Source organism: Coregonus clupeaformis, chromosome 18 (assembly GCF_020615455.1).
Source record: "Coregonus clupeaformis isolate EN_2021a chromosome 18, ASM2061545v1, whole genome shotgun sequence".
Classification (NCBI taxonomy): Eukaryota; Metazoa; Chordata; class Actinopteri; order Salmoniformes; family Salmonidae; genus Coregonus; species Coregonus clupeaformis.
In genome coordinates this window covers 54,612,740-54,624,647 of record NC_059209.1, presented here as the reverse complement: position 1 = coordinate 54,624,647, position 11,908 = coordinate 54,612,740, and the positions used below count along the sequence as shown (strand labels likewise).

General features: G+C 40.1%; 2 protein-coding genes across 2 annotated transcripts; one reads left to right on the top strand and one right to left on the bottom strand.

Annotated features, from left to right (window-relative positions):
- The first annotated feature begins 560 nt into the window (after window positions 1–560).
- LOC121550618 (GDP-L-fucose synthase) lies at window positions 561–8,896 on the top strand. The gene is made up of 11 exons (XM_045226964.1): window positions 561–689; window positions 1,619–1,781; window positions 2,331–2,445; window positions 3,754–3,882; window positions 4,164–4,237; window positions 6,367–6,500; window positions 6,675–6,739; window positions 6,835–6,901; window positions 7,003–7,082; window positions 7,391–7,490; window positions 7,725–8,896. Exons 2-11 carry the CDS (start codon window positions 1,627–1,629, stop codon window positions 7,778–7,780), a joined length of 975 nt encoding a protein of 324 aa, XP_045082899.1. The 5' UTR covers window positions 561–689; window positions 1,619–1,626; the 3' UTR covers window positions 7,781–8,896.
- Window positions 8,897–9,819: 923 nt separating this feature from the next.
- On the bottom strand, window positions 9,820–11,186 carry LOC121551338 (general transcription factor IIF subunit 1-like). Its single transcript, XM_041863944.2, has 2 exons — window positions 10,891–11,186; window positions 9,820–10,561 (listed from the first exon to the last, which is right to left on the bottom strand). Exons 1-2 carry the CDS (start codon window positions 10,986–10,988, stop codon window positions 10,357–10,359), a joined length of 303 nt encoding a protein of 100 aa, XP_041719878.1. The 5' UTR covers window positions 10,989–11,186; the 3' UTR covers window positions 9,820–10,356.
- Between the last annotated feature and the right edge of the window lie 722 nt (window positions 11,187–11,908).

Here is an 11,908-nt window from a genome sequence, read left to right as displayed (position 1 = left end):
ATTGAGCAAATTACACTCAGAGATAATTACACTCACTGTATCTGACATAGGCTTAGCACCCCCCCGCAAGTTACGCACCTGCCTATATAGCCCTATGTTGGATACAATGCTGCAGTTGTGAAATAAAGAAAGTAAAATAAATAAATAAAATTGATCTACTTGTGTCAGTATATTTTAATTATGGAATGATTTGATATGGTTTTATCAAAATGTTTGAGAAGGCTATACTGATGTTATGTAGTGCGGACCTGGTACAACGCCATAAAACATTGCAATATAGAGTCAACACCATAAATGCGTTAAAATCGCCTATACATTTACCAGACGGAAGTGTTATTACATTTATGGTGGGGAAAACTTATTTTTTTCAGCAAACCTATTTTAACAGTCCTGGTATGTTCTTAATGTGGTACCTGAGATGGTGCGAGAAACTGGGATCGTCAGATTCGCTGCACATGATGTCACCTGTAAGGCTACTACACTCAGTATAACCCTTTTTTTCTAAGGGTGTAGCTCACAGGTAGCCTATAAGAGCGACCGCACCTTGCGCCTGCGGCTTTACTATTGACATGTTTAGTGCGCAAGACAAGAGAGATAGCCTAGACCTCATTTATATTCTTCAGCGTACAGAAATAGGATCTAATACTGACTTTATTCGAGGAGGACAATCCTAACGAAACATTTTACAGGTTTGAATTCATACATTAACTTTGTGTATTGATGAGATACATATTTAAATAACATGAGGGTCTTGCCGAGTAAAACATTTGATTGATTATAATTCTAAATAGCCCACATAAACTATGCGGATTAATATTTGAAATGTTTTGCCTTCATTCATATTTGAAATGTTTGCCTTCATTAATATTTGGCCTATGAATCCTATTTATAGGCCTTTTTTCTTTTGTTGAATGAATGGGTGCTTTTGACTTCAACACATTATTTTTATTTAAAATAGTAGGCCTAGACATTTTATTTCGTCAAACTTCGTATAGGCTACTTTTAGCCTACTCTTGTTTGCGTTGCTAAAATAATGTCAGTGGTGTAGCCTATATGATCATCTGATGTTGTAATATACTATTTTGTAATATAAGCCTAATGAGCCTAACCATTATTTCGATTAAACACATATTTTTAATTTGAAAAATCAAATACTGTATCTGTCGGTATTGGCTTAAGCTATTTGTCCTTTTGCTAAAATTAACATTATCATAATGCAATTCATTCCGTTTTGGACTCTTGAGCTTAATATTTAATATGCCAAATTGAATTTATTTCAAAATAAAAAAGTCATTAAATGTAGACAGGAAATAAATACAATAAAGTAGTCTCCATGGTTAAACAAATAGGCTACAACGAAATCGTAAACGAAACGAAAAGTGTGTTAATACGTTTTCAACTTGCGTTTGATGTATAGCATGTTATTAATTCCTTATTAGCCTAAATGTATAACTATTCTTAGTTTTGTATTATCATCATTATTACGTTTTAATGTGGGCTATAAATAGGGCCATGATCACACTGTCATTCGTATCAGCCTACTTTGCTTAGGGCTTCATCGTAATAGCGTTATGTGAATATCACACCTGAAAAATAAAAGTTAGCTTTCTTTGATCAGAGTGAGAGATGGATTCGCAGACTAAGGCTGCGCCGATGCGCGTGCTCGTCACGGGCGGATCCGGATTGGTCGGGAAGGCCATCGAGCACGTGGTGAAACAAGAAGGCGGCTGTCTCGAGGGCGAACAGTGGACCTTCCTCTGCTCCAAAGAAGCCAACCTCGTGTAAGTTATGTCACATAAACCTCATATTCTCAGCAGAGCTGGTCTGAGGCTTGGTCGTTCCAGATAAAAATGACCTAATCTATATAGAGATGCCATGATCCCATAGTCTACATGCCCGAGAAACACCAGCATGTCTGTTCTACATAACATATTTCTATAGGAAATGTATGTCACGTTGCACTGTATGAAACCCTGGTTTAAATATTTGTAAATTCCTGTTATGACCCTTTTGCTTCTGGGACTGGTTTTGTGGTTCCAACAGAAACGAAATGGATAAAAGAAGTCCAAAAAAGAAGTTCACTCCTGGAAAAATTATTATATTCTCTACTATTCAATTATTTTCTATTCAATTATATAGATAGATGGATTGATGGATAGATACAGTATATAGGTAGAGTTTCTATATAGTTCCTGTTGGAACCACATTAAATGTTTAGCTAATTACATTTGTGCATGCATACTTTTATGAGATTGATGTGTTTTCCATTAAATAGGATGATGATGATGATGATGATGATGAATGATGACAGTTGTACAATGTTCTGCCAGAGATCTACAACAGACAATAGCAGTTTTTAAGAAGTATCGGCCCACCCATGTCATCCACCTGGCTGCCAAGGTGGGAGGACTCTACCTTCACATGAAGGAGAACCTACACTTTCTGGTGAGATTCATTATCTAACTACCCAGTTTGTTTCAATACCTAGGCTATATGTTTCAGTCCTAAAGTACATTTGTTCAATCAGGGATGGGACTAGAAATTCGGACCGGGCATTTCTAACTCACCGGACCATTTTTTTCCTCAAAGCTCCCACACTGGCCCATTTTTTAACCTAGAGGCCCCAATTGTTAACCAAATAATGATCATTCTGTACAAAACCCCCAATTTAGACAAGCCGATGGGCTGAAGATGGAACCAGCCCATCTGGCATTTTGCCTGAACTGTCCAAAGGTCGGTCCGTTTCTGTGTTCAATTCTGTCGAGTATTTTGTTCAGATCAGTGACTTTTGGTCCCATAGCCTAGTATAATATTGAATGACACAAAACCGATACATCGAAACATACTATATGACAAAATATGTGTGTGTACTGTATTTGTTCTGTGTAGTTATGTCATATACAGTGTGTTTGTTTTGTGTTGTTCAGTACGTTTGTTGTCACAGCATTGCCGTGAAATGGTTTGTTTTATCTAGCTACCGGTTGACTGTAACTAAATATAAATGTCCATGTTTGCCTGGTGTCGTAGAAATATTTGACTGAAAAGTAGTCAACTTAAAGATATTTCTCAAGAGACCGGAGCTTGTGAATCCAATAATTAGACTTTATTGCATAATAAAGCCGAGCTTGCTCCATTGAACAACTGTCTCTCTTTTGCTTAGAGATCTCTTATATAACACACAAATGCACAGTCATGTATACATAGCTTACAAAGCTACTTCCCAAAGCTACTGATTAACTTCTTTAACTGCCATGCCACTATTATCTTTCAAAGTCCAACAACACATTTCTCTTCCCCTTATCTCATTATATTGGTGACGTGGCTCAGACACTTTTAAAAATAAAATGCATACATTCATTAAAGCATGTTTACACATTGTATTGACTATATTCCTTATTTAAACATGCATCTGGACTTATAAAATGTCAATCATGTTTACTATATTTTACTTTTGACATTTCCCAACATTTTGCCTTAATGATACATAATTTATTACTATACTGGCTGGGCAACAATCTAGGCTGACATTTAGTTGAACTTGTCAAAGCGAAGTTTACACAGTGACTTTGTTGCCACACTTCTTAATCTTATTCCGAAAGGGTATTAATCCATCTGTGAGGAGAGTTTACAGGGGAGCTTGTTATCACAGTATCCAAATGCATTCTTTGAATTCATTTGTGGGAAAACAAGTTATTGTGTAAAGCCGTAATACGGGTTTGATTGAATTGAGACCACAGTGTTTTGCCTTCACAGAGGGACAACCTTCGCATCAATGACAACGTGCTGCAGACGTCTCACGAAATGGGCGTCATCAAGGTGGTGTCCTGCCTGTCCAGCTGCATCTTTCCTGACAAGACCACGTACCCTATCGATGAGAGCATGGTGAGTTGAACAACCAATAAGACCCTATCAATGAGAGCATGTTGAGTTTAATACTAAAATACTATGGTTGCATCGCATGGCACCCAATTCACTATATAGTGCATTACTTTTGACCAGAGCCCTAATGGCCCTAGTCAAAAGAAGGAGATCAACAGTATAGGAAGCCTATGTGCCCAGTGACAGTATAACTACTGTATGTTTGGGAACCTCTGGCCCTTCAAAATGTGATTTTTAAGAAAAGCTGGTGTATGATCACTCATGCTTTCCTCCCCTTCACACAGATCCACAATGGGCCTCCACACGACTCAAACTTTGGCTACTCACATGCCAAAAGAATGATTGATATTCAGAACAGGTGAGCTGGTGACTAATCGGTTACCTGTGCAGGTACATTGTAGCTCAGCTGGTAGAGCACGGCGCTTGTAACGCCAAGGTAGTGGGTTCGATCCCCGGGACCACCCATACACAAAAATGTATGCACGCATGACTGTAAGTCGCTTTGGATAAAAGCGTCTGCTAAATGGCATATTATATTATATTATATTACATTAGCACACAGTTTAAAGACCCACTCCAGCCTCCCTAGCACCTCATTTATCACCTGATTTACTTAACAAAAGGTGCATTTCAGTAGCTGGTACAGGTCCCTCATTACATGACACAACCCAGTTAGCACATAAAGTTCTGAGAACCATATGTTTCTTAGAGCTTGGTGAGAGCGTGGTTGTCCAATGTTTATTTTCATTATAACCTTCCGACAATGTTCTGGGAATCGTGCAGGATACCCAGCTAGCACATACATTTCTGAGAACCATATGTTTCTTAGGTGGGAATTTCAGTACTTCAGCATAACGTTTCCTACAGGTTTCCTCATGGTTCTATTTAAAGTAATGTTCTCAAATTGTTCAGAGAACATTAAGAAACAACATTCTTCTGTGGGAATTTCAGTACTTCAGCAAATCAAATCAAAATGTATTTGTCACATGCGCCGAATACAACAGGTGTAGACCTTACCGTGAAATGCTTACTTGCAAGCCCTTAACCAAAAATGCAGTTTTTTGAAAATAGAATTAAGAAAATATTTACTAAGTAAACAAAACATTTTTTTTTAAAGTAACAGGTTTCCTCAAGGTTCGATTTAGTCATATTCTCAGAACATTAAGAAAACTTTCCATAAAAACCACAAGAACGTTCTAAGAATGTTATTTATAAACATATACATTTTGTTCTCAGCGTCAACAAAACTCTCTATCCTCTATCTTGTTAAGTGAGTTCAGGTATGTTGGCCCCACTCACTAATTGGCCACACCTGATCTTTATGAGTGCTTGTTTCATTTGAAATGGGATCTGTTTGAATAGACTAAAATGAACAGCTTTGTATAAGTTACAAAATATGGCATGCTAGCTAAATCCTGGTGGCGCAGTTGACTAATTCCATAGATTGCAAACAGAAGATCATAGGTTCAAATCTCACTGGGTCCGTGCCACAATAAAAAAGAGATGTGTTTGCATGATTAATGCCTAAGCAAATACATTTCCATGTGTCCCATCTGTGCTTGGTGTTCAAAACAATTAACCTATCATAGCAGTGTTATTAAAAGTTTTATTGAAACATGTTCTCAGAACGTTATTTAATTACCTTCAAATAACCTATAATTTCTGTTCTCAGAACATTAATAAAACCTCCGAGGAAAACTTTCAGGGAACCATAGGAAAACGTTCTCATAACTTCCCTGCAACCAAAAAATGAATGTTCCCAAAACAGGCAACATTTTCACTTTCGTTTTCAGAACGTTTAAAAAATGTCAGTTTCACCGGTCAGGAAACTTATGGCTTTGTTCCCAGAACCAATGGGAAACCAAAAACGTAGGTTCCCACAACTTCCAAGGAACCAAATATGCTAGCTGGGAAGTGGGGGGTGGGCCTTTCCTCTTTTGTCCTCTATTGCTCTTCTATTGTTCTGGGAAGCAAGGGGGAAGGCCAATGACATCAGTGTGGATCCAATTTCAATTTAAGGGGCTTTATTAGAATGGGAAACATGTGTTTACATTGCCAAAGCAAGTGAAATAGATAATAAACAAAAGTGAAATAAACAATACAAAGTTAACAGTAAACATTACACTCACAAAAGTTCCAAAAGAATAAAGACATTACAAGTGTCATATTATGTCTATATACAGTGTTGTAATGATGTGCAAATAGTACAAAAGGGAAAATAAACACAGCCGTTTTCCATCATCCCAACCCCTTGACTTGCCAACTCCTGCCATTGTGTTGAAAAAAAACACAATTTTGCAAAAAATATATGTTTTTACCCTTAAGGGTGTGTACCTTTTACTGTATGTATACTTGGAATATTGTTTTTCAACGGGAAAGTAAAAAAATAGCTGGAGTGGGTCTTTAAATGTTCAAACCACAACATGATTGTGTGTGTGTGTGTGTGTGCTTGTGTTTGTATGTGTGTGTGGGCTTGATTGACAACAGGGGATACTTTGCACAGCATGGGCGTCGCTACACCGCCGTAATCCCGACTAACGTGTATGGTCCCTATGACAACTTCAACTTTGAAAATGGTCACGTGCTGTCGGCACTCATGCACAAGACACATGCTGCTAAAAGTAAGTAACACACACACTACTTGTACGCACTCACGCAAATACACACACACACACACACACACACACACACACACACACACACACACACACACACACACACACACAGACACACACACACACACACACACACACACACACACACACACTTACTCCTTTCTACTCTCCTTCTGACAGAGGAGGGAACCCCTCTACAGGTGTGGGGCTCCGGAACACCCAGGAGACAATTCATCTACTCTCTGGTAGGTTTAGTGAATTACTCTGTGTGTGTGTGTCAGTGCATGTCAGATATGTGTGTGTATGCATTACATCAGTGTGTGTGTGTGTGTTCTCTCAGGATGTAGCGCGTCTGTTCCTCTGGGTGCTGCGGGAGTATGATGAGATTGACCCCATCATTCTCTCTGGTGAGTCCAACATGGTGTGTGTGGGTGGGTGGGTGATCAGTCAATGTGTGTGTGTACAGTATGCAACTGGACCAATCTCCTTTGACACTTGTCTCTCACAGTGGGGGAGGAGGAGGAGCTCCCCATCAAGGACACCGTAGATATGATTGCAGATGCCCTGGACTTCAAAGGTCAAATAGTTGTATCCTTCCATAGGCTGTATACTCCTGATAGGAGTTGCCCCCAGGCACAGATCTAGGATCAGCATATCCTCCCCAAATCCAAACCTCAAGTTTGACCTTAGATCAGTGTCTAGAGCCAATCTAGTAGAATCCTTAGTACAACACCAGCAACCACATCTAGAGGTTCATTACACCTGTTGGACTGACAGACTTACAGTTGTAGTAGGTTAAAAGCCCACTCGGGCTGGCTACCCCCCATATCCGTTGTACTGTAACTATGTAATCTCCCTGTCCTTTGCCTATTGTGACCCTTGACCTATGACATCAGTTCGACACCAGCAAGTCAGACGGTCAGATGAAGAAAACGGCCAGCAATGCCAAGCTGCGACGCTACCTCCCTGACTTCACCTTCACGCCGCTCTCTGAAGGTCAGAGATCAAAACACTGAGGGATGCATTTTCTGTCCAGAAAACAACTCAATATTGTAGTGGGAATTAGTTGCCTTGTAAATAACACTGACACATTACCACATGATATTTGATACCTATCCGGTTATCAATAGTTTTATGATTATGATGAAAGGAACGTTCATGGTAATTAAACCACTCTTCCAAAATGCACAGTATCCATATATGACAGATTGTGTCTCTCCTCCCCTACAGGTATCAAGAAGACCTGTGATTGGTTCGTGAACAACTACGACATAGCCCGAACATGAAGACCAATGAAGATAGAGACATGAAGATTGTTTAATGAAAAAGACTAGGGCTACGTCCCAATACTACTACTGTGCCTTCCTTCTCTTGTGTCCTTTCCTTCATGTCAACTGATAAGTGAAAGTTCTGGATAGGTTTCACCATATGGCCGGTTAATTTCTGTCAGATCAGTGGTCATGAAGGAAAGGCACACAGCACTCACAATCTCTGTGAAAGTGGAGGCAGGTATACCCCACCTTGTTTTAATGTAGTTGTTTACACGCAAAATGATCAATTAAAGGGATACTTGGGGATTTTGGCAATGAGGCCCTTATCTACTTCCCCAGAGTTAGTTGAACTTGTGGATACCATTTTTATGTCTCTATGTCCAGTATAAAGGAACTTAGAGGTAGTTTCGTGAGCCAATGCTAACTAGCATTAGTGCAATGACTGGAAGTCTATGGGTATCTGCTAGCATGCTAGGAAGCAGAAAAATCTGTTTGGATGCGTAACTTTTGCAGAGCGTGAGACCCTCCGACAACCTGGTTGTAATTGTACCAGCTCTGGGGGAGACTTAGATTTCAAAGCACAGCTCACACCCGAGAGCAATAGGATATAGTATTGGCTGGCGCTCTGCTCGCCCTGACCAAAAGTTACGCTTCCAGTGTAGCAGGTCAAAAAAGCCCCAGTGTAGCCCCTATGTTAGGCTACTGAAATTCAGCTTTAAAAAATCACCTGCCTAATGGGGCAACCACAGAGCAGGTTCAACTTGTCCGGCGGCCATAAATGCCATAAATTGTCAGTCTTTCACTTAAACAATGGGGATGAACCAGAATGATCAATTTTAGGCTAGGTCTACTCAGAGCAGGTTCAACTTGCCCGACTGCTCAGTTCACTTGCTCCAGGCAATAGGGCAACCCTTAAGGTCAATCCCTGATTATGTCCTTCCCTGACGGTGGCTGAAACGGTCCAGCCACCTGATCACCTATGACTACCAGTTACTATGAGCAATACTGCAGGGTAATGTGTTTACACTCAAATATATCACATTTTTATTTCAATATCTAAAATATATAGTTGAAGTGTATGATCTATTTGTGATTGAATATTGACAAAAATATTAAAGGGCATTTTCTTGATGTAAGAATGAGGTGTCAGAGTCGTTGAGGAGAGTGATACTGTATTTCTCACTACAAAACAACAAGTATAAGCCTACAGTAAAGTAGCCTGGATCTAATCATTGGAGCCAACTGTTTCTCATCATTCACTGGCCTTGGTCCAGACACTGCAGATAATAATACTGGTTTGTATTAAAAGAAGATAGACACACCATGTGATTTATCTGGGATGAACATAAACTAGAAGAATAGGCCTACCTATGTAGAGCCATCAGACACTGTAATATAAAGTCAACTTCCTGAAGAATTTTGAGATTTATGACATCGCTGTCTCTCCATGTCATTGTAAAAAATACAATCACTCAATTGTAGAAACATGAGCGGAAGAAGCAGGTTTTTAGGAGTCACGACAGTTTCTAATGTCAACAGGGTTTGACGATAACACTGAGGAAACCAAGATCAGTTTGGGATCTGCCAGTAATCATGCCATTAATAGACGGTCAGATGTGCCATTAGTAGATTTGACTCTACTTGGCACATCTTAAGCAATTTTCCTCAGCATAGGAAGAAGCAGGTGTACCATTAATAAGCCTACACCTGTCATGTCCTGCTGAATAACGATGAATGACTCATGACTTCTGTTTAACATGGTTTCTCACTACACAACCACTTCTCTATGGCATGAAGAGCTACAGTCCAACAGTAGACTGTCACTGAAGTAAGTACACACTACTCTTATCCAAGTAAGTACGTACACATCGGTGCCAACAGTTGCTGCAAAGTAGATTTCCAATGAATCCACTGGATAGCACAGTAGACTTCCGGCAGAACCTCAAAGAATATTAGAGCTTCTATATTGAAGAGCCTTAAGATGTATGACATCCTTGTCCAGTGTTCTGCTTCTAATTATGCAAACCAACCAGAAACATGACAAGGAGACCAGCCATGGCAACAGCAGGGTTTTTATTAGAAATGAAAATAAACAAACAAAAAAATACTAAATTCTAAAACAAGAAATAGAGGCCTGGGGAGATACGCCAATTCGTACAAAATAACCCACACTTGTTTTGTTGAATCCAGTGGTTTGTGATGGGAGATGAATCGGCAGGCAAGATCTACACGAAATGTTTTCATTGATACTTTCACATTGCCTAATTCATGGACAAACCTATATGTCTTGTAAGAGTAAGTGGTTTGACCTGAAAGGAATGCCACAGGAACACTTGACTTCAAACCATTTCTAGAGACAGATTTTGAAGCTAGTTTACACCGCATCTCAAATCACAGTTGCATAACACTTTTCTTTTTACCTTACTCCACTTTCTCTTCCTCGTCTACCCTTCCTCTTCCAATGACCCTATTCTATTCATCTCCTCCTTCCTCCCTGGGTCATATTCATTAGGCACCAAAGGGATTGAAACAGGGACTTGGACTTCGTTTTCCATTTTAAAACGCATGCCCTAATGAAACACGAGTCCGGTTCACTCGGTGAGATAGAAGTGCATCTTGTTGTTGACGTTCTTCCTCTCAGGGTTGAGGCGTTTGAGGATCTGGGCCAGGACGTTGACCGTCTGCTTGCTGCTCAGGCCCGTCCTCTTGGTCTGGAACTTATTCAGCAGGTCCTTGGTGGTCATGGGCTTCTGAATCAGGTAGCGGCTCACCGCCTCCTCTGTCAGCTGAACGTCACTGTGGAGAGGGAGGGAGGATGGAGAGGGGGAGAACAAAGCAGGGGGAGGGTAGGTGGTGGGAGGGGGGAAGGGAATGAGGCAAGAAGAGTAGGGGAGAGAAAGAGAGGGTGATAGAGAGTGGGAACATGAGAAGATAAGAGAGGAGGGGAGAGAATAGAAGAGGAAGAAAGAAAGAGTATGTGTGGGAGAGGAGAGGAGAGTAGGGGACAGAGAAAAGAGGAAGAAGCGATAGAGAAAGAGAGAGAACAAGTGTGTGTGTGTGAGCTAGAGAGAGGGTAAGGGTGAGAAAAGAGAACAAACAGGAGAGATTGAAGAGGAGGAATATACCTGGATCTGGGAGTTGATTTGCCTGATGGGGGCTGTGGAGTGCTCTTCCCTGAGGGGGCAGGACTCTGGGTGGTGATAGCCGTGCTGCTGGACTCCATCTTCAGCCTCTTGGCAGCTGGAGACTCAGAGCTACCACCCACCACCTGTCTCTTACCTGTGAGGAGGGAGGGAGGGGGGAGGGGGAGGCAGAGCGCAGGATGTTGGAGACAGTTTTAACAACCCTTTATTGTTCAATCAAGAAGAGAGCCAAAAGTATAGTTTGTTAACAAGACATTTGTGGAGTGGTTGAAAAACTGGTTTTATTGATTCCAACCTAAGTGTATGTAAACTTCCGACTTCAACTGTACATTTTATGGACACAGTCAATTTTACAATAATTATATTTTGTTTGTTTTTACTCCTGAACTTCCTCTACCCTCAACCTCTCCAATCATTTTCATGATGTCCATCCGGTTTGCTTCTATATGCCATATCTTTCTAACTGTGCTCTTTCACAAAAGCTCTCAACCTATAACCTGTAGACTTATTATGGACACAGTATGCTTACATTATTAGTTATCTTGTTGTTATTAGTTGTTGTTAGTTGTTATTAGTCCCATCCTTCAACTCCATTCAACACCACCCATCTATCTCTTAACACCATCCATATTAGATTTATATTTGCCATATATTTTTCAACTGTACTGTGATGTTTTACAAAAGTTCTGAACCTTTCTATTCTCATTGGTTCTACAGATTGTAAATTGAAAATAAACATTTTTGCTAAAAGTATTGTTATATTATTGATCGATTGACTATGACTTTTGAGATCACGCAGTAATGCTATCTGCAGGGTTAGCTCCAGGTAAATATTGCAATCCTTTAGCCGTTCCTGGACCTGTGTCCAAAAACAAGTTACAAATGGACAGTACCAAAACAAATGATCTAATGATTCTGTCTCTTTGCAGCAAAATCTGCAGAGCTGAGAAGATTGTATCCCCCATATAAATAACATTCTATTGGTAGCAATAATTTTATA